General features: G+C 32.5%; 1 protein-coding gene across 3 annotated transcripts in view; it reads left to right on the top strand.

Annotated features, from left to right (window-relative positions):
• The window catches only part of CSMD3 (CUB and Sushi multiple domains 3), a gene marked incomplete at both ends in the record, with an annotated part of 1,083,475 nt that overhangs the window by 972,779 nt on the left and 86,404 nt on the right, over window positions 1–24,292 (top strand). For all 3 annotated transcript variants that reach the window (XM_082858355.1, XM_082858354.1, XM_082858353.1), the window contains 8 exons: window positions 2,366–2,554; window positions 3,289–3,466; window positions 4,334–4,479; window positions 14,414–14,494; window positions 15,452–15,565; window positions 20,048–20,236; window positions 20,614–20,760; window positions 23,393–23,581. In XM_082858355.1, the coding sequence (XP_082714481.1) occupies window positions 2,366–2,554; window positions 3,289–3,466; window positions 4,334–4,479; window positions 14,414–14,494; window positions 15,452–15,565; window positions 20,048–20,236; window positions 20,614–20,760; window positions 23,393–23,581 (1,233 nt within the window). The remainder of the gene's footprint in view (window positions 1–2,365; window positions 2,555–3,288; window positions 3,467–4,333; window positions 4,480–14,413; window positions 14,495–15,451; window positions 15,566–20,047; window positions 20,237–20,613; window positions 20,761–23,392; window positions 23,582–24,292) is intronic.

The raw sequence follows: 24,292 nt of genomic DNA, 5'->3' as shown, positions 1-24,292 counted from the left end.
CTAAAGAACTTGGTTCCAAAGTTAACGTTATTACTGGCAACGTTATTGGGTTTGTTAAGCCCTGTATTATATATGATATATATATATATATTCATTTTAACATCTTTATTGGAGTATAATTGCTTTACAATGGTATGTTAGTTTCAGCTTCACAACAAAATGAATCAGTTATATATATACATACGTTCCCATATCTCTTCCCGCTTGCATCTCCCTCCCTCCCACCCTCCCTATCCCACCCCTCCAGACGGTCACAAAGCACCGAGCTGATCTCCCTGTGCTATGCGGCTGCTTCCCACTAGCTATCTACCTTATGTTTGGTAGTGCATATATGTCCATGCCTCTCTCGCTTTGTCACCGTTTACCCTTCCCCCTCCCCATAGCCTCAAATCCATTCTCTAGTAAGTCTGTGTCTTTATTCCTGTTTCACCCCTAGGTTTTTCATGACATTTTTTTTCTTAAATTCCATATATATGTGTTAGCATACGGTATTTGTCTCTCTCTTTCTGACTTACTTCACTCTGTATGACAGACTCTAGGTCTATCCACCTCATTACAAATAGCTCAATTTTGTTTCTTTTTATGGCTGAGTAATATTCCATTGTATATATGTGCCACATCTTCTATGATATTAGGATGGGAACTTTCTCCTGAACATTTAAAATCTATTTCTTATTCATCCTTATTAAACTAAATAGCATAGAAAGGTGAAATGTTATATAAAATATCACAGGATCATACATTTGTCTATGAGTCTTACCCTATTCAAGATTATCTAGCTAACTAAACATATCGTGATCATTTCACAATACATTTAAATCAAATCATTTTATTGTATACCTTAAATTCATGCAGTGCTATATCTCAGTTTTATTTCAATAAAACTGGAAAAAATTATCTTTTACATGTGAGTGAAAATTGAAAGTGTTTGTTTCACAGAATAATATATCCCAACTCCTAATGATCAAATGATATACGTTTGTCTTCAATTGACATGATTCTTTTGGTTTTGATATATTTTGTTTGTGGAATATTAATTCAAATAAAAAAATTAGAATAAAAGCACTAAATATCTTAAAAAGACTGTTCATTAATTCTGAAACGTTTAATTTAAAAATTAGAGTAATATTTTAATAAGCAACTTATGGTAGCTTATTCAGCTTTAAATATAAGTTTTTGATTTGGGGAATTTAGAATTTAATGGTCTCAACGTTAATTTTCTCAATTTTGTGGTTACATAGAAGTATCCTTTTCTTTATGAAATAGCAGTGATGGGTCAACTTATTCTCAACTAATTTGGAAAGAAAAAAGTGTGTTCACACATACATATATACATATATATATATATATGTTTATATATATGTATATATAGACGGGGGTGGGTGCGGGGAGGAAGAGAGAATGATGAAGAAAATGTGTCAGAGTTAACAATTGGAAAATGTGGCTGAAGGCATACTGGAGTTCTTACTAATCTTAGAAGCTTTGTGTAACTTTGGAATTACTAAAAAATAAAAAAAGTTTTTTATAAAAGGAATTTAATGGTCAGTAGCCAAGTAGTCTCTGCTGGTAATTTAAATTTTATTAATTATAATATGATTTTGAACTTCTTAAAAATAAAGTCTCAAATATTAATATTATACGAGTATATGTAGTGTTTATAGGTTCAAGATTTATTCAGCAATGTTTATTAAGGACCTACTATGTGAAAGGCAATAAGCAAGGCTTTTAAGATACAATGATAAAAAAACAGGAACTTTGATCTCATGCAGAATGTAGAGCAAGAGTAGTATGAACAAATAAACAGTTACACTACAGTGCCAAAAATATCATGATAACTGAAGTGCAAAATTTATATTAGAAGGAAATTTGTTTCCTAATACTTTATATTGTTAAATAACTTCTTTGGAGAAACTCAATAGAGAGATAATGTGGTTTGTTTCTTTTAGAGGAAAAATTAGCTAAAAAAAGGTTTAAAAAGGCTCAGAATTAGGCTTACACATATATTTATTTTATTTTATGTACATACAATGAACCAGGAAGCAGTTGCATTATAGGTAAAGGGATCAGAATATGTTTGATTAAAATTATGGCTATAGGGTAATTTACATTTTCACTAAAACTTATAATTTAGATAGATTTCATAAGTGGGAGAAAAAACAATGCATCTTAATAAATTGTACTAAAAATTTAATATGAAAATTATACATAAGAAATTCATATCATGCACTGACATCATTTATTATAAAACTGAATTACTATTTATAATCAACTGCAAGCAGCACTACATCTATTTTGCAGGTTGTAAATAATACTCTTTGGTCTTTCGAAATTCAAAAAGGAAAAACTTTCTTTTTACCTTTTCCAGCCTATCAGCTGCAAAGCTGTCCTGATCCACGCCCATTTCGAAATGGTTTTGTAATTGGCAATGATTTTACTGTGGGGCAAACCATTTCATTTGAATGTTTCCCTGGTTACACGTTGATTGGAAATTCAGCTCTCACTTGCCTTCATGGAGTGAGTCGCAATTGGAATCATCCACTTCCAAGGTGTGAAGGTATGCTTCTAAATTGAAGCTGTCTTTTAGGTGATATCATCTATGTTTAATAATTCTTGATTTGGTACCTTTTCTTGTTTGTTTTCCTCTTCAAATAGCATGCTAAATATACAGTTTTTCTTTTAGTTGTAGAATTATAGTTAGTACCCAGATCAAAGACCTAAGGCTTCATAATGAATAACTGGTTTTGTCATTATTGGCAGGAGACTTAACCTTCTTCACTGGATGCGAAAGTAAAGTTTGTTAACACTTCAGAGCTTCTTCTGTGTGATGTCTGTGTGAGTGCATCTGTGTTTGTTTAGTAATCATTCATATATAAACCAGTAACCCAGATACTACTACTGAATTTGGGCTCATTTCTTCTAAAGAAAAAAAAAACCCTTATAAATAAAAATGGCTTGAACCTCTTTATAAGGCCTTATATTTATACATGATATAAGACAAAAGTTGAACAGTGTATATATGGATAAAGTATTTGAAAGAAGAGAAAACAGTGCAATTTACTAATCTAGTGATAGTGAATAACTATGTAGCATTCCTCATGCTGAAAAATAAATAAAAGCTCACTGTTTGATTCATGGTTTCCAGCTTCATTTTACATACCTTAACTGTGGTAAAAACATAACACAGATGTCTTTTATACTGTTTAAGAGGTATGAAATGTTTACCTTTTTCTTTATAATCAGTTTATTGCGATTCTACTTAAATATTTTGTTTTGTGTTTTTTTCTGTAGCTCTTTGTGGAGGGAATATAACTGCAATGAATGGCACCATTTACTCTCCTGGATATCCTGATGAATACCCAAACTTTCAAGACTGTTTTTGGCTTGTAAAAGTACCCCCTGGGAATGGAATCTACATCAATTTTACTGTTCTTCAAACAGAACCAATCTATGATTTCATTACTGTATGGTAAGCCAAGACCATTGTTATTGATTGATTCAACTGTATGTAGCAGTGAAACAAGGAAGGAATGAAAATATATCACAGTCCTCTGTACAAATTGCCATCTGATGTTTGAATTGGTGTAACTGAGGGTGACAGTGTGTGTTTTGCAGAATGAGACAAACAAGAGAAATAGATTTTAGCTTATTTGCCCATGAAGTAGCTAAACACGTAGAACAAAAACTTTATGGGTGAAAAAATGATTTAAATTTGTTATTAAAATAATGTGCAAAACCTGGGAATTAAATCAGAGTAAGTTTAAGGTAAGAAAGTTCTCTATATACAGAACTACTGAAATTTAAAAGCCTGTATTCCAATAAGTTATTTAATACAACTACTGAATTTCTGTCATAATAATTCATCATAAAATATTATATTTGTATTATTATTATCCTGTTAATTAAAGCATCTCTAAACTAAAAATAAAATAGCTGAATTAATTATTGACAATTGGTTAATTGAACTACCACGTGACTTCTAAAATTCATTCTAAATTTAACAGTCTATGGTTCTCAAGATTATTTTGAAGAAAATAAAAGGAAGGCAAACTTCAAGCATTTGGGAAGATCTGGGTTGTGGTCAGGAAACCAAAGACAATTTAATTGATTGCAGCTAATATGGGTACATTTCTTTTGGGTAAAAATGTGATCTTTTTAAATATGTTATCACCTAAATAAACATATACCAATATGATTTGGCACTCGTTGATTATTTCATCCACTGCATCTTTATCATCTCATATGTAATACTTTCATTAAACTTTGTGTGAAACTTTCCAAAAAAATCAATCTCACTCTCCCTTTCTCCCCTCCCTGCTCTATGTCTCTCGTATAGGGATGGACCAGACCAAAACTCACCTCAGATTGGGCAATTCAGTGGCAATACTGCTTTGGAATCAGTCTATAGCACTTCAAATCAGATTCTAATCAAATTCCACAGTGATTTCACAACAAGTGGCTTTTTTGTGCTCAGTTATCACGGTTGGTATCATCTAGGCATTTCTATTTCGTCTGGCACTGTTTGAAATTGTCCTTGACAAATTGAGTGTAATATATATATTCAACCAATGATTGCAAAGGTATTAAAATTTGACACTTTTTTATCATTTCAAATACATTTACTTGCAAAGAACGGCCTCTTCTAAGCATTTAGGGACATTAAAATGTGAGCAAATGGAGATAGGAAATAAATCAGTCAGTAATTACCCCAGTAGAAAATAATTATTTTTGCATGGAAATGCATAAAAGAGAACCAGCTGTTCATATTTTATTGCATGTAGTTTTAAAACATCAATCGATTTTTTTCAATACAAAATGTTTAATCTATTTAACCTGCTGTGAGTCTTTCTAACATTAGCATCCAATAACTTTATGCTTTGGATCACATTACTCATTCATTTATACTGTTTCACAACTATATCTATTCTAGAATCCTACAGCTTTAAGTGACTATTTCAGATCATTAAGTTCTTAGCTTTTACTCCCGTGAAATAATTTATGAAGAGTTTCAATTTCAATTCTTTGTATATAATTATTCTGGGTTCTCTCTTCATAACATTAACTTTTTGAAAGAACATTCAGATGGTTTCAGAGGATTTTTTTAAATTTCCTGTTATGTTAAATTGTATTTCATTATAAATAAGAAAATGTTTATTTCTAGTGATTATATCCTTTCATCTGCTATGACCGTAGTTTCATAAGCACATTCTGTTTCATATGACTTTGTCAGACCAATTCCATGAGCATCACAGGATCAATAAGCTACTAAATTAAATTTGCAAAACTTATATTAAAATTTCCAGGGTGAATGTGTACCTTGTCCATTACATTAACATACAATTTAATGTTTTCTTCTTTTTTTAACACAAAGTAAGAAAATCTTTGATACTCAAAGCTTATATTACATGAAAAATATGGTAAGTCAAATATGGTTATACACAAAGACACTTAAAGCACATTGGGTCTAGAAATACTCAGAGAACAGACCAGAAAATATTTGATTTGCTTAATCTCAGCACTTATCAATCAGTAGATGATGCCCAATTTGTGCTTCTATAGTGGCCAGAGCTGCATGTATTATCTGGCATAGCCAATTAGAAAGCAGGGAGTTCAGTTAGATAACTTTGATTCAGGCTGTTTATTTTTTTTAATAACTCCTTTGCCTTTTTTAATGAATTGGTCATTGGTACTGGCAGTATGTATATACAGTCTAAAGCTGCAGCAATAGCTTTATTACTTTGAAAGGTAATCATAGCTCAAGAATTACTGAACTAAATGATTTTAAGTTCAAAAGATGAATTCGTTGCTGAACTGTATTTTGTACATTTTCTCTCTTCACAGATCCCCGCATAACTTTTTATTATTTTGTATCTTGCCTGAACAAGTGATAAAGAAGGGACTGTTCATTGATGGACTGTAAATATCCATAAAATAATCTTATAGGGAGTGGAAAATTCTTATAAAACTTAGGAAACATTTCAAAGGGGAAATATTGTCAGAGAAAAGGATGTCAGTATCTGTGTGTGTGTGTGTGTGTGTGTGTTTGTGTGTGTGTGTGAAAATCTTTACATAGAAAATACAAGGATGACAGAATGTAGGTAAACACATACAAAATATGAACGTAGATTTACATAGACACTTATGTGAATGTATATACATATATTCTCATTCCAAATTATGTTTCACCTGATTTTTGTAACTAGGTTCTGAATCATGTATATTAAAAATAGAATTATTTTAGGAATAAGGAAGATCAAATATTTGTTTAGGGCTTTGTTTTTCAGCTGACTTTGGACAAGTTATCCTTTGGTTTCCACTTTCTTCAGCTATAACACAACATGATATAATTGCTGAGAAGATTAACGAGATACTGTATATATAGAAATTACTCCAATTACTGGCATGTATTAGGTTGAACCATATGAAATTGTTGGCAGAAATGCTGAATATTGACAATTTTGTATAGCTCAACCCATGTAAGTGCTGTCATTATCACTATCATCAACATTGCGTTGCAGAGATGAAATGATTGGAGAGAATGAGTAATATACAGTTAGCATAGTTCCTAGGACAGTGTATGTTCAGTAAATATTCCTTTCCTTACAATATCTTACCTCACATATTAGTTTTTCTATTAGAGTATTTATATTTATTTATACTTATATTTTAAATTTTATAATAAGGCTCAATTGCCAGAGCTTAGAGAAGCCTAACATTTGAATCAACATCTCTGGCAATTTTATCCAAACCTTAAAATAACCTTGAAATTTGGAGAGGTAGCCAGGGGTCATGTTAAAAATTGACAGATGCCTTATATTCTACTAGCCCTAGTAGCATAATTTTCCTAAGCGTGCTTTCATCCTGACTCACCTTTTCAAGAATGCATGATGCCTTCATTAAATCAAATTTAAAGCTACCCTATCATCTGGTTCATTGATTCTTATTCCCCAGTGCCTACTCTGACTCCCATTAGATTCTTACTCTCACTGCCCCCTGAACTTCCATTCTTAAATGGTTTCTTACTCATCTTCAGTTCTTTAACTCTACCTATCTTAAGTCCCATTTCTCCTTTTCTTGATAATTCAAACTCATAGGGATCACTACCATCTTTTCTATGATTGCACTTACTCTTTTCACCAAACTTTTCAGAACTTACAGTATGCTGTATTGTTTTATATGCCTTGAGTGTTTAATAATAGTGAGTGCTTTTGTGAGGACACAGATCACACTTATGCTTCTTAATCCTTTCATAGTTTTATTATTGACTAAGTAATTATAGTTTAGTCTTATGGTCACGTGTGTTCGATTCTTTTTAAAATGTTGTCTAATTGAGTTTATTTGAGCTATCTTAGTGACAACTTTTAAAAAGGTTATTTTACAATTATGTACATGTGTGCTCATCCCTCCTCACAAAAACAAAAAAGATGCCTGTTTTCAAATTGGTATTAATATAATTAGTACAATTTAATATAACCGAAAATATAATATTCATATCCATGGCTCGTATTCAGTAGCTATAGCTTAGTGCCAAAATGAGTTCTCATAATGGTAAAAAAAAAACAAAAAACTGGTCAGGTCATTTGGTACTTTTTCATAAGTTAACCAGGGAGATAATTCACTATTTAACACTTAGTTTAAGGTGATTTAATATACATAAGCTTAGAATGGTTTACTACCCCACTCAGTTTTCTTTATATTCTCTTAGTGATATAATAGCTCCTTCTGTTATGCCCAAACCTATAAGTCAGAAGTGGTTTTCTTAGGACTTGTGTACTTATTTTATAAATTTAACAGATCAGTATTTTCATATATTTTCTTAAGGTCACATTGATTATTTAAGTTTTATTTATTAATATATTTTTAATATGTCTGAAAGGAGAAAAATGTGTTTTTATGAGATCTAGTCAGATATCTGTCTTTTATAAAACATCACCTTCATAAAGCCTTTCATGATCAAAAATAACATTCATAAAAAGCTTTGGAAAATGAAAGTTCTATGCAATGAAGAAATAGGGCAGGCATAAATGTTGAGGCACTTTATCTCAGATACCGTATTTCTTCTTCATCTGAGGAAATCTGCTAGTCTTTCTCTGTATTACTATAACCGTAATTCCCTAAAGAAAGAGCTGAATTTTCTTTTTTTTTTTTTGCGGTACGCGGGCCTCTCACTGTTGTGGCCTCTCCCGTTGCGGAGCACAGGCTCCGGATGTGCAGGCTCCGGATGCGCAGGCTTAGCGGCCATGGCTCTCGGGCCTAGCCGCTCCGCGGCATGTTGGATCTTCCCAGACCGGGGCACGAACCCATGTCCCCTGCATCGGCAGGAGGACTCTCAACCACTGCGCCACCAGGGAGGCCCCTGAATTTTCTTGATATCTGCCGTAGAGTCAAGATGGGTTTGTCTTATAATAAATAATAACAGTGTTCAGTCCTAATCAATGACTTCCTGAAAGTAAATTACACAAAACCTGTTTCAACTGCATGTTTTTACAGACACTAACTTTGTATAGTCACTCTAATAGCGATAGCTACCATTTGCTGAATACTTAATATGCCAGGCACTATACTAGATTCTTTCCATGCTAATTTTTGTAATAACTCTGCAATATAAGTATTATTATCCCTATTTTAATAATTAAAGAACCAAAAGACAGAAATTTGTAACCTATATAAAGCCAGAGAACTAATAAATAGAAGGGCTGCCGGGAATTCAAAATAGGTCTGTCTGACTTAAGGACTGACCTCTTTTTAAATAATGACAACAATAACAGCAATCATAATAATAGCTAAACTATACTGAGTTCTTACCAAGTGCCAGGTAGTGTCCTAAGCTGGTATTATCTCATGCATAGATTATATTTAATGGTATGTAAACATAATTTTTCTTTAAAAATTAGCAATGATTTTCATTTTTATCAAGATAAGTCATCTCACTTTCTAGAAAATACCTCTCCTAATTACAACTTGGAACTTTGAACTTTTTAGTGCTTCTCTTCCCCAGGACCTACAGGCTAACAACAATATGTTGGTAGGTTTATCACAAATTAGTGTGTTCCTCTTTGTAGTTTCCAAAATGTACTATGGAGATGAGAAAATAAGATAAGTTTATTGGGAATCTGACTTATGCCAACCACTGTAGTATAGCCAGAATATATATTTATTAATTTAAAACATAAAGTATCATTTTAATGCTTAAATCTATTATCCAGGGTACCTCTTTTTCTAATATCAGATATTAGGGAACCTCAATCATTACAGAAGATTTTCTTAGGATAATACAATTTAATAATATATATTATCCATTGCTTTCTGTTATTGGCACAGCTTCTGTGAATGAGTGGGTTGATTATATATTGAATTTCAGATTATTTTTAAGAAATGTATTTTAAAAGCCTGTAATACCTTTTAGGTCATCTTTTAAGGTTATATTGCCTTTACAATGAATGCTGTATTTGGGGACAAGTATATTTAACTCCACAAAGTCTCATCCTAAAAGAGACTACTGTAGATATAAGGACACATTTTATATAAAACATAAATCACCATTGCTTTGAACTGTGTGACCCCATTGCCTCCCACAACGTAAAGATCTGACCTCCTTTCATATTTCAGTAGATAGAGCATTGAGCTGATGAAATGTTTCATTGTTTGATTTCCAGAGAGCATAGGGGGTATGAACATCATACAATTTTATATATATATACAGCTAAAAAACCAAACTAGTAAAACTATAATGATGAAAAGATACTGCCATTTACTATTATTTAAATGACTACTTAGTGATTACTTAAATGACAAAAAGTCATGTCAAAATTGCTTACCATATTTTGGTATTTTGCTGTGTGTGATCAGATGGCATTTTTATTCTACAGTATCTCAGCCCCCTCCAGCCAAAGTCCATCAGGAACATCTCTGTAGTTAAACAAAGTTGAGTTTATAGGCTCACTGTAATGTGTGGGACAACATACCATGAGAAACCCCGTGGAGTCTCAGTAAGAGGGTGTTAGGAGGGGCTTGTTATAGGATTTGGGCTGTGTAAGATGGTTCTAGAAAGTTCAAGGAAGCATGCTTTTCCTCTGGGTTGGGTGCTCTTAGAAAATTGCAGCAGTTCTATAATTGGGTATCTTAATTTTTTTCTGGAAGGTGGAAGGTATGGAACACACCTAAAACTATGATTGGTGTGGGGTAGCAGCATTCTCTCGTACTAGCTGAGATGGAGGAATCTTGGTCATATTGGTGGTTTGGATAGCGTTTTCATTTTGTTTTATGGTTTTTGTTTTGTCTTTTCTATGCTCAGACATGATTCGGGAAAGGTCTTATTTTTGTCTTGTTCCAACAAGGTCAAAGAGCTATCATGTCTGATGTTAGTTGTTAGTTAAATTGATTACAGTCAACAGTAGAAAATCATGGCCTATCAGTTAGAGCCAGGCCGGCTCCAAGCCAACAGCATACAGGGGCTGTGCTTTGTTTTCTTTTGTTTTGTTTTCTTTTGCTTTTTTTTCTTTAGTCTTTTCTTTTCAATATGCAGAATAAAGTGATGGTTAAAGAGCTAAAATGTGTTCCTTCATAGCCAAAACAAACCAAACTATGATAGTAAACAGAAAAAGGAAAATAGAGACTGACAAAGAAAAAATTGTCACCTCTGATGTGCTCTGTTATCTACTAATGTGCCAGGCAACTCAACCATGTAGAGAAGAGACCTTTAGCGCATTACTTTTCAGACTCTAATGGTCTCAGTACTAAGGTAGGATACTTTCCATTAGCTACTGGAATATGGGGAAGTCACTTCATGCAAAAGATATTGGAATTTTCTTATGGAAAATTCAGGATATTTCCCAAAAGCTTGTTTACTATACTTCTGTTTTTCCATCTCTAGGAAAATACCTAGTAACTTCTTGTTGATCCATTTCTAATGATCCGTTCCATTTCTCTGTCTCATCTCCAAATCTAGGGCTGAACATTTTCTCTTGAATTCAAAGATTCTCCCTTCTATAGGCAGAGAAACAAATGGATTATAAAATACTAACAGATAAAACGTGATATTTGTAAGTAATTTAAGCACCACTGAAACTTACCTGTATGGTTCATATCAATTCACTAGCAGACTTTCTCCAAAATGGAAAAAAAAAATTACTAATTATTTTTTCTTCTTAGTTAGAACTCAGATAGCATTTGTTTAAATGCTCCTAACTCTACTTTCAAGTGGAGCTGCTTAAAGTTATTTTACATAACTTTTGAAATAACCTTACCAGAATTACATAACTGAGTATGTAATTATCAGTGCTTTTTCTCCTCCAAATCTTCCCCAAATCATGAAGTTATCATACTTGAACTAATCTGGGTCACCACTGAAGTACAACAGTGGTTATAGAGAACTTAGAATTTATAAGAGCACATAGAACATTTTCTTTTCCTCTGTAAGAAATACTGCATCCTTATTTGGCAGAAAGGTTGTGCACTTGTGCTTTTGTGGTTTAGAGAAGGAATGGCAATTTGCCAGTGTCCTGTTGTGTCTTTTTTTGAAGAAGCCTTGAATAGCTCAGTTGAACTGAAGTAGATAAAAGTAGCAGCATTCTTTTCTGGAATTGGGTTGGTTATTTCATTACAAAGAAAATAGGAAATGAAAAATAACCAAATATATTGCCAGAATTAAACTCTAAAGTGATTTTAAGAAGCAAATTTGTTGGACCAGGAACCAGACATCTGTACACATTTGAATGAAAACAGAGCACTGTTCAAACAATGGTCATCCTCAAAAGATACTGACAGGCACTCTAACCCACAATTGCCTCTGTTTCATCCCATTTGCAATTTTAGAACTAGAGTCTTCTTAGGGAAGACTATTTGTTTCGAGACTCTTTCCCTCCTGAAAAAAACCTATATTTTGTGTATTACTTAGCAAATATTTGTTGGATTATAAGTAAAGTGAAAGGAGCTTATTACTCAGTTGTGAAAAAGACACATGAAGAGTCTCCTCCCTTATGTTACTTAAAGCCTAGATGCAGTCACAAATAGTGAAAAAGTAAACTAATAAATGGAAAATAATAAATGTTGAAACAAGTCATGATATCCAGTTACGGGCAGAACTGAAACTTTTAAATTGTATCATCAAAATTTTAAATAGCATGAGCATGTATTTTAGTCCATGTTTTCCATGGATTGTTCTATTTAGAAACAGCTTCAAAGTGATGACCATTAATGGAAAAACTGCGTAACATAGATATTTACACATTTAAAATACACATTTAAGCTAAATCTGTGTTCTCTGTTAGATGAATCATTTTATTTGACATGCCATTCACCTTTAAGACACCATTGACTTATTTAATAACTATGCAAGGGCATCGTATCCTACATGTCATGATTGTATGTGCTACAAAACAGAGTTCTGTGATTAGAAAATAAGAGTAAAGGGTAGGAGGAGGTAGGTAGTGAAGAGCTCAGAAGATATGTTTATCCTGGTGATGTAAAATTGGGAATTGAGACACAAAGTCAGACTTGAAGTCAAAAGGATCAATGAAATCACTTAGGTGGAGATTGTAGGAAATTTATTCGAAGGAAAGTTTATTCAGAATTCAAATCTATAAAATTGATGAAAATAGAATTGCTCTTATTGTAGAGGAAGGAGGTATGGACATTACACCTCCTCACACCCTCCATGACCCCAAGGTGATCCCTTGTCTCTAGGGACAGTTTATAAAATGCTGATGGTACCAAAGAATGGAGAATAAGAGAATTTAGCTCACATCACCCACGTGGTCTTGGGAAAATAACACAGTATCTCTGAGCATCATCTTCCTCATAATAATAATTTCCAACCTCTAGTCTTTTAAACTCTCCAGCTGAGTTATCTAAGTCATTCTAAGCAGGTTCTACAGATGACAGGAGTCATGAATTCCTCATTGATAAAAATATGCTTCTTCTTTAAAATAAAATAATTTTTGATTAGCATGAAGATTAAAAACAAGTTTACAGGCAAACAAAGATCAGATAAAATGCTCTCCTCTAAAGCAATTATACTCCAATAAAACAATAAATAAATAAAGCATAATCTTATAAGGATTTCTCCCTGTAGGGCTCTCTGTATCTTCCTCTCCCCCTTCCCTTACCTCTCTGGCGTTTCTCACAACTACCTTTTACCTTGATAATTGTAATTTTTGCTCATGTTTCCTCCTCTGAATGCTCTTCTGCCAATGATTACCCTTCAGCACTGGAAAAAATCGTACTCATCCTTTAAAATTTATCTCATTCATTTCTTTTTATCAGAATTTTCCTTAACTAGTCTAGTTGATATTCCTCAGTACTCTCGTAATACTCTCACAATAGGGCCCATACTGAAGATATGGGCTTTGACATTGAAGGACATAGGCTGGACTTCTGGATAAACCCTGTACTAGTTGTGTGATCTCGGGCAAGTTGCTATGCCTTTAAACCTCCTTCTTTTTATCTCCGAATTGAGGTACATAAAGAAATTAACTCCTAAGTTTAAGTAATAAAATTATGCATATAAAACACATTTTTCTTCAAGGTTATAACAGCGTAAAATATGTTTCTTAAATTAATAATAGTATATTACACCTTTGAAGACAACTAGTGAAAACAAGGCTTTAACTAAGCAAACAGTTGTGATACAGATATCATATAGGGCCAGTAGTCATGATACTTAGATTCATAGAGACCTTTTTTCAGTGGCCTTTACCTTATGCCAAATAATCTACCTAATCTAATGGGATGACCAGTTTAGAAACATAAAATTTAACATAAACATATCAATCTAGCATGGTGAAAGAAGGCTCTGGAGCCAGACTGTCTATGTTCAAATCCCAGCTCTGCCATATTATAGCTGTATGAGTTGGACAAATTCTTTAATTCTTTTAACAGTTTTTCTTTTATGTAATGGGAATAATTATAGAACTCATTATATAAATTAAGTAATAAAATAAATAAAATTTTTGTGAGGACTAATAGAGTTAATATAAGTAAAATGTTCATAATATTCCTTGGAATAGAGTAAGCCTTGAGTATTGTTCACAATTATGACTGAATGCTAGGCACTTTGCTAGATGCAGGGAATTCTGCGATGAACCTTGGGAAGCTAGGCATTGAGCACATAAACAAACATGAGTGTATAATTCCAAATTGTGATTATGCCAAGATAGAAGCACATAATCAGGACTAGAATGAGGGTGAGAAATAAGGAGTTAAAAGGTAAGCATTCTTACCATGGGAAAATATTTAAGGAATGATTAATTTTCCCTCAATGTTGTAGCATTTTTTTAAATAAAGAAATAGTTGAAACTTGATAAATTCTACCATATATTTTTATTCTTATAAATAAACCTTATGTAATTTTCTTTTTTCACATATGTGAATATGTATAGCTGCTCAGAGAAGGAATAAACATTGTCTATTTTTATAGCCTATCAACTAAGAGTGTGTCAACCTCCACCACCTGTACCCAATGCTGAAATTTTGACAGAAGATGATGAATTTGAAATAGGTAAAGTCTGCTAAATTACTTTCAAAGAAAACATACTGTTAGCAGAGATATTTACTTTAAAAGAAATAAGAATAAAGAATAGTAGCAGCCTGTCTTAGACCTTCTTTCCCTGGATCGATGGGGATTGTTTAGAATTCTTAAGACTGGGTAACAATGAAAAGAGGAAAGGGAGTATTAGGCAAGAAGAAAGAATTCTGTATTTCCAGGATGTACAGCTAGAAAACAGTGCAGGAATTTGAACCGTATAACTATTCTGGTAGTTCCTTCCAAAGTATTATTTTGCTACCTACCAACACTGTAGTGTTGAATTCAGGCATAAACCTGATGTGTATAATGAAGGATATGTAGGGTATATTAGAAGGCATGTTTTATTTCCATGTCTTTGAAAACAATTGGTTGGTTATGCTCAATTTGATCGTAAATAAAGTCCTTTTAAAACTTGGTTGGAAATTTACTGTAATAATATCTAATAGTTTGAAAAATTATGTAAGAAAAGAAGACATCCTAATGTTATCATAATAAATTTTTATCATTATTATCCTAGTAATATTAATATTTGTTGAGAAATGTAAGAAAACATCAATGACCAATGTACATCTAATCTTAATAGCAATAACTAGGAATCTCCTTTTAACTGCTTGATATATTTTTAATGAATATCTTACCAGTACCAACCGGATTATTTCCTTACTACTATTGCTTATATCTAACCAGATTGCCCCAGTACAGTCTTACTTGTAGTTTATTATTGGCTTCAGTTCTGATTGGTCAGTGCTTATGACATACTAGTAGTTCAATATTTTGAATGTCATCACTGCTTATAACTAATAGAATTTTTATATTGATTGAAAATGACTGAAAGAAAAAATATTCTAATTTTATATTGAAACATCTGTTTATTTTAACCATTACCTTGTTGCTTATCAGAAGCCCCTTCTGCATTTTTTTTTTAAATAGGTGATATTATTAGGTATCAGTGTCTTCCAGGATTTACTTTGGTTGGTAATGCAATTCTGACATGCAGATTAGGAGAACGACTCCAGATGGATGGAGCGCCTCCAGTTTGTCAAGGTACCAATTCTTATGATTATTTATTTCTAAATATCTGTTTTATGTTTAATTCAGTACTAGCAAAATAGAGAACAATTTATTTTATATAATTATATATTTAACTGACAATAATGTTAAATATTATACAACTCATAAGTGGTATTTTTCATTCCATTATTTCTCAGATTTAAGTAAACATTTTTAATTCATCCAAAGCTTAATTTTTCTAGTTTATCCCAAACTCAATTCAATCTATTTAAATTATTTTTGCTGTGAGAAGTGGAAATGGAGATAGAAAGCAAGAAAAATCACTTTAAATAAAGATTGCAATGTTGACTGCAAGTAGTTTCTATTCTGACCACTAGAATCATTAAACTTTTTTGAGCACCTGTTAAGAATGAGGATCTGAGGGAAAAAACAAACAAACAGAAAGTTGTAAATGGTCCCTGCTGTGAAAGCAACATGGTGTAAGGGATATGACAGCCATACAGCTTGTAGCAATACAGTACTAAGGAAACAGGCCAGGGAGCTATAGAGTCACATAATTTTAAACTGTTTGTAGGACAGGGAAAGCTTGATGGAGGCATTGCTCCCTGAGTCATAGGTTCCAAATGAAAAGTGATACTTACTTTGGTAGAACTAAGATAGGGAAAGTGTGGTCCAAGTGACAGAGGTGTATGCAAAGACACAGAAATGAAAGACAGTGAGGTACAGACTTCAGGGCATTCACTATGTTATAAGGGCAAGACCATGATGGATCTTGAATGATGTACTGGGATTTTGATGTTCAGGAATCATGTATTATTAACTTGTATAGCTCCTAGGGCCCGTAACAGTGCCTAACACATAGTAACTAATTATAAATATTGGTTAATTTGAATAAAATTGAATTGAACTTGATTATACATCTCCAGATTTTCTTGGATTACTTCCTTCACTGGGGTTTATTCTTGAGAAATAGAAATCTGTTTTATGCAGTATCTTAACTGTTACAATGAGCCTAAAACAAAAATTCTGTTTATTATTACAAGCATGCTGTAAGTAGGAATAAATGTTTGATTTTTCTACCTCACTGGAAGCCTTGCAAGAAGATAGAAGGATTTTCATAAGGGGCTTTTACAGTATCAAAAAGAAAGACATGTTTGGAGGTATAACCAGCAACAATATAAGAATTTTCCTTGCTCTTAGTCAATGATTTTTATAGGCCATCTTAAAGTTGTTTGTTTATTCTGAAGTCTACCACCTTTACTCCTGAATGAACAAGCAATTACATACCAGGACTTCTTCCTTGACCCAGTGTATAAACTTCATTGTGAGCTCTTGGAGAGCAACACTTCTTTTTTATATATCTGGATCCCAATTCAATATTATATTTAATTAAAAATACAAAACAGTTTTGTTATTTGAGTCCCTCATCTCTCAGATTTTCAATATCATATTTCTAAAATCAGAATTTCCTGTAGATTAGTAAATGTGTTTCTTCTTATTCTATCTGCTCTGGAGAATACAAAAAAGGATGATCAATCTTTGTCTCATAATAACACTATGGGTACTAGCTAAAAGTTAATTATCCCTCAGAATGAGTTTATGCAGCATTACTATATTAATTAATTGACCAGGCACTTAAGCTAAAAAGCTGAGTTAAAATTTTGTTTGAGTTAATTCATAATCCCACTAAAAGATTGTCATTCATTTGGAATCTGTTGTAACTAATCTATACTGTTTTTAGTCTATTTTAAATTATTTGATATTTTCACTTTTCCTAAAAGAGGTTATATCATTTTTGTTATTCCTCCCTGGATCCTCTTTAGTTCTTTATATCACACTTAAAACATGGAAAGCAAGTCTAAATATGGTACTCTTCAAAGGGTTTGATGTAAATGAAATATAATAGGTGACTACAGATAGTTAAAAACATGGGGTCCATCTAGCTGAATGTGTGAGACTTTCTGTACTTTAAACTTTCTGGGCATTAGTTTCCTCATATGCATAATGGGGATAAGAATTGTAGACATTTCTTAAGGTTGCTGTGATAAGTAAGTGATATAATGAACAAAAGGTGCTTAACAGTATCTAATGTACACATATTTACTCTTGATGATTGTCTTACTCTTGACGTATGTTGGTTAGTGTGAGAATAGGTTAATTTGTGTATTTACAGTAAATTATATTGAATCATACCAGTTTTTCAAAAGTAATACGGAATATTTGTTCAATTGAAAACATTGGGACCATTAAGATACAGCACCTGCTTTTCAATAACAATAGCCTAAGAAGAAAATCAAAAAAGCGATGAAATGATAGCCATAAAATTGCTAACTGCAATAACAGAAGCATACATGACAGAGGTACCAAGAAGAAAATCAACAGTTCTCCTTGGGTTGATGGAGGAGAGGTTCAGGAAGTGTTTGTTTCACAGAGGATGAGACTTGATCTGGGTTTTGAGATGTGCTAACGTTTCAAATGCATCAGACAAGAGTAAGACTTTGAAACAGAAGCACTAATGGATAGGCTGAGTTCAAAAAAATTATAAGTCATCCAGTATGTTTGGAGCATTCTGTTTCAGAGGAGGAGCTGCAGAAAACAAAGCTGGAGAAGTAGGCAGGGACTGAAGTTGAAGGGCTTTGAAGGTGCTGAATGGCTTTTAGTAAGGGAATAACATGTTCAGTAACCCAGTTACTCACTTAGTTAAATATTTCAGAAGTATTAAACAGCAGGGCACACACAACAGAAACCCTTTCTTACAACTTACTTCAGTTTGTCATATGGTTATATATCTTTTATTTCAATATGCCATAACTATATATTCACTAATGTTCTTCATCTTTGACTCAAGTTTTCCATTCCATTTCTAGCCTTCAAGTTTCTTTGTTTATTTATTTTACATATTTTTCATTTTGTGGAAAGCAAACATCAGGTTTCTCTTTTTAGACTGAGAAGGACTTAATACTATTTGCTGAATTATTTTTTTTTTAAATCTTGAAATCACATCCAAGAAACAAATGTCTCAGATTCAAATAAGAGAAATAGAAGTTTAAAAAAAAAGAAAGGAAACAACTCTTAGATTAGCTATACTGTATTCTATAGTAAAAGTTTAAATATCTGTATATGAAGTTATGGCAGTTATTTTCAAGTTATTAACTTGATTAAAGAACAATCATATGTTGCCATAATTCACTATTTTACTTACTCTTTTCCATCCCTATACTACTTGAAGACTTTATAATTCAAAATATTTCATGTCCTTCCACCCTGGAAATGACAAATATATAAATCCTTCATCTATTCATCTGTATTTTAGCAACAGTATTTGGTATTTTGAAGCCTAGTTTATTTGAACAAACATTGAGAAACAAGGATGTACGCAGTAATAATGCTCAAAAATTGGTCCAAGCTACATTTAAAAACTATTTATCAGTGATATACATAGGACATTTTACTGTAGTGGCTACAGTGGCTTCCAGGTAAAAAGTTCTATATCATATTGAACTAAATCCTGTTTGGTATATATTGGTTTACTTCTATACTGTTTGGACTATATTGAGCAATTCCAATACTCTTCCCACACCATAAAACTCAAAGTCTTAAGGGAAAAAAAAGGGCTGAAATGGCATCATTTGAGTGATAAGGATTTGATCATCTTGGCCACATTCTCATTCCAAATGCAAATTTAAGTATATGTTTCTGTTATTTGGTCCAATGCATAATGCTATTGAGGCCAACAATTAAAGTATAGTAGTTTACTATACCTTGGAGACACACACACACACGTGCACACACACACACATTCTCAGGATGTACAGCAGATGTACTGTTATGAAATGAAGAGCTGTGCTTTGTCTTACACTTATGATCTGGAAATAGCAGGAAGAACTGAAAGGTAACTGGTGACCCAAAATTGTGTTAAATCCTCGTGGCTTAAGCATATTCATGAGATTAGAAGTGACTTTGCCTGGAATGAATACTCTGAGATGGGGCAGTTTCCTGTCTGTCCTCACATACCTGAGTGAGTTAAAGTTTGAGGACAGAAGAAAAATTAAGGAAGGAAAAGGACAGGGTAAAGACATAGGCAAGAGAGGCAGAGGGGAGAAAACGTAAGAAGATGAAGGAAAATAGGGAAAATAATATAAAGAAATAGAAGGCAATAAAATGCCTTATCTTTTTATTATCTATATATTTATTGTCCAGCAAAATGATATATCTTCTATGTAATAATAAAAGGAAATTAATACCATAAAATTTTAGGTCATTCCTCCATATTTTGAACTGCAAGCTTATTATACAAGTTGTCTTTTTATACACATAGCTCAAGATATTATCTCCTTTATTGTTATTTAATATGAAAACATTTAAAAACTGGGTATTTAATGCAATTTTCACTTAAGTACATTTCAATTAAAGTATTGAAATGCAACTTTAAAATGCAACTTTCAGTATTTAAAATGCAACTTTCACTTAGGTCTAAAACACTAGCATCATCTAATGGTATATATTTTTTGACAGTGCTCTGTCCTGCCAATGAATTACGCCTGGATTCTACGGGAGTCATATTGAGCCCTGGATATCCTGACAGTTACCCAAATCTTCAAATGTGTGCCTGGAGCATTTCTGTGGAAAAAGGATATAATATTAGCATGTTTGTAGAATTCTTCCAGACAGAAAAGGAATTTGATGTTCTTCAGGTGTATGATGGTAACCATGGGTTATATTTACTGGATATTCATAAATTCAATTCAACTGCTCTAATTATACTTTCAGACCTTCAGTAGAAACACTGCTTATATGATTTTATTTTATCTTATGGGTATTTTTAGAAGTATCAACATCAAACTTACCTATATACCATATGAAAATTGTAGTTAGCTTTATTATTATGTTATAAATTGTAGCTGCTTTAGCTATGGAATTAAAATGTTTAAACAAACATTTTATGTTATGTTTTAAGTTATTATTGATGAAGTAAATTGGTTCTGGATTAATTTCACCATATTTAATACTATTCTAAATATATAAAATACTAAAGATGAATTATTCAGTTACACCTAAATTGTATTATTTTCTTTCTGAAGGACCAAATATTCAAAGTCCAGTGCTTGTTTCACTCAGTGGGGATTATTCATCTGCTTTTAATATAACAAGCAATGGTCATGAAGTATTTCTTCAATGGTCAGCAGATCATGGCAATAACAAAAAAGGCTTCCGGATAAGATATATAGGTATGTGATATTTATAACTTCAGTACAGATCTCACCTACATCTTCAGTATGGTTGTGAAGCACAGACACATACGCTATTTAATTAGGTATGAATTTAAATCATATTTCTTCAATTGATGTTTCTTCAGCAATTTATGTAACATCTCTATGCCTCAGTTTCCTCATTATAATGATAATAATGCTATGTCTTTCATATAATTTTGAAATGATTAAAAGGACTTAAGTTATTTATGACTTATCTAAGTTAATTATAAATTAAACTCTGGGGCTTCCCTGGTGGCGTAATGGTTAAGAATCCACCTGCCAATGCAGGGGTCCGGGAAGATCCTACATGCCATGGAGCAAATAAGCCCGTGCGCCACAACTACTGAGCCCACGTGCCACAATTACTGAAGCCCATGCAACTAGAGCCCATGCTCCGCAACAAGAGAAGCCACTGCAGTGAGAAGCCCACGCACAGCAACGAAGAGTAGCCCCAACACGCTACAACTAGAGAAAACCTGCACGCAGCAACGAAGACCCAGTGCAGCCAAAAATAAATAAATAAATAAATAAATAAATAAATAAATTATTAAAAATAAATTTCCAGCCAAAAAAAAAAATTAAACTCTGATATTTTAAGTGCTTTATTTCCCAGCAGAAATTTCCCTTGAACTCTCACAAAATGTTAATAGTGTTGCTCAGTTGTATCTGATCTACTTAATATATATAACTCCTTTAAATGAGAAGTTTAAACAAAAAATAAACATACAGTAGAAAAAATCTTTGTCTTCACTCTTGTGCACCTATTTATGATACTTGCTAAAATATATTAAATATTAAAAGAGAAAATGATGAACACATCACTTAGAAACATTTAGTTTTAAAAAAAATGTTTTGTCATCATTGCTTTTCATTGAGTAATATCTAGAAAGATGTAGGCTGAAAATCCTTCTTAATATCAAGATGAAATAGCTTTTCCTATATGCCTTCTTGTTTATAAGGTCTACTAATACTGAGACAATAATTTTCTTGTTAAGTGTACATAGTTTTCCATTATGCAAAGATTATATCCCTTCTCTTTATTGCCATCCTAAATCATGTCAGATGCCATAGGTATGTGCTCAATAACAGAATACTTCAGACCCAATCAACCATCTCTATCTCTCCAGTGTTCAGACCATGTCTCCCCAAGCTATGGGTCATTGCTAATCAATCCTACTGAAAATTACTTTCTTAAATATTTTATAGATTATTCTGACACAACAATTGTAGACATGGACTTAAATAAAATTTTGAATTCCAGTTGTAAAGATAAACTCTTGAATTTTACTCATTTATATAAATTTGCATGTATGTATGTTATGTGCAAATACCATTTTTGTCTACTTTGATTTTAAAACTATAAGGTGATAATTTGCCTTTATCAGCAATTTGTCTTTTACATATTAGAAGTAACTTGTCACTGACATTATAGCATGTTTACAAGTTTTATCCTATAATTGATATCTATTAAATTTGAAAAATGTTATTAGGCATGCAAAGGAGAAATGTTTAAAATTTAAACATACACCCAAGTCATTCTTGAGGTTTTTCATATTTGAATGTGAACTTTGTAAATGTCTTTTTATTAAAGTTGTGCCAGACTGTATTTAAAAAGTCAGAATGTTAAATTATATTTTTAATAACCATAATAACTTAAAGGGAAATCATTCAAATCCAACAATTATAAGCATAAGTTCACTATATTAAAGACTAATCCTTATTTATGTTGATATTCATGACAAAGTTAGATATAAATGTAATGAAAACATCATTTTTGGCCCCAAGAACAGCTTGACATATTGAATATAAATTTTTCCTTTAGAAAATGACAGGTTATGACATATATATTCTAAGTCCAATCTATTTCTTACTATTTACCCCTAAAGTCTCATTTTTTCTCAGATGAATACATTGAAGTTTCAGTTTCAAAGGGTAAATGGATCCTGCCAGGCTGAATAGTCTCAAAAGTACATATATATGAAAAAGCCATTTCACGTTATCTTTTGACATTCTAGACTTCAGGAGATGAAAGAAGTTTTATTTTATTGGCATTTTTTATCACCATATATAAGCACTCTTGGCAGCATGGAAACTCTTTAATAAACTGGAAGAGAGGATTATGGAATGTGGAGGGACTATTTTAGACATCCACCAAAATGAAATGCATGAACTAACATGACATAGGTGTCTGCAGGTAATTTCAAAGTGACATGTAAACAACATGCTCTAAAATATACTAAACTGTGGCATTTAGGCCCTTCAGATGACAGGAAACACCAGTTCCAAAATTCAATAAACTATTTGTAGGGCTTTTGAACCTCCAGGGTATTAAGAAGGTATAATGTATTTCAATTAGGAGACATCTCCAGTGACAATAAGAATCAGAAGAAAGCCCAGAAATAGTTATGTCTCCTAAAAGTTATGTCACTAGATTGTCAAGTGGATGGAAAATAATATATGTCCATATGAAGTAAAACTCACGTAGATGGCAGTTGAATTGGCCAATTTTTATGAACTAGTATTTACTTTAAGGTTTTTATAACTCTAGATTGTAAAGAGTTTCTGATTCATTAATTTTATATGATTTTTATTTTTTTCTTTTAAAAAGCTTTCTACTGTAGTACACCAGAATCCCCACCTCATGGATACATTATCAGTCAGACAGGTGGACAGCTTAATAGTGTGGTCCGCTGGGCCTGTGATCGAGGATTCCGACTTGTTGGGAAAAGCAGTGCTGTGTGCAGAAAGTCTTCCTATGGGTATCATACATGGGATGCACCGGTCCCTGCTTGTCAAGGTGAAGTATATTAACCAGAAATGTTACATTAATAAAAGATTAACCCCGTTTAACTTTTATTTGGATTGCTGAAACTTCCAAAATTATAAATATGCAGAAGCATATTATAGATACCTCTAAGGAAAATAAGGCTGAAAAACACAGACTGATAAATTTGAGGAGCATGAGACACATTGTCTTATAATTCTTCATTTGTTGTTATGTGATTTATGCCTTTACTCTGTCCACTTATATGCATACTTTACTCATACATCTACCATTCCCGTCACTTTGCTGTCAGAAAATGAATGACCCAGAGCTGGAGTGTGTGTTAGTGTGGAGTCTGCAGAGAGAAAAGAGGGGATAAGAGTAGGCAAGGTCACTGATGATGTTCACTCTCAAGTATGCAAAAATGTGCTCTCAGTGCAACAAATTTAAAAGAGGAAAATGTAGCCAATTACCACATTATTTTTTCTTCACTGTTTAGGTAACTCAACAGAGATGTCTTTCATTTCCATTTATTTTGTTAAAAAGCAAGGCACTCTCTGAGCATTGTATCCTGCTATAGCAAAAAAAATGACAAGTCAACAAATGGCACATTTTAGAGCTTTGGACTAGGTCTTGTTTTTAAAGAGTAGTTGAGTCTCTTAGCTAGGTATAGTAATAAAGACAAGTTCAACATAAAGAAAATGTAATGTCATTGGACTCTGAAAATTTTCGAACATCACATTA

Source organism: Leucopleurus acutus, assembly GCF_964270905.1.
Source record: "Leucopleurus acutus genome assembly, chromosome: 17".
Lineage (NCBI taxonomy): Eukaryota > Metazoa > Chordata > Mammalia > Artiodactyla > Delphinidae > Leucopleurus > Leucopleurus acutus.
The sequence above is the reverse complement of the archived record's forward strand: the minus strand, read 5'-3'. Positions and strand labels throughout refer to the sequence as shown.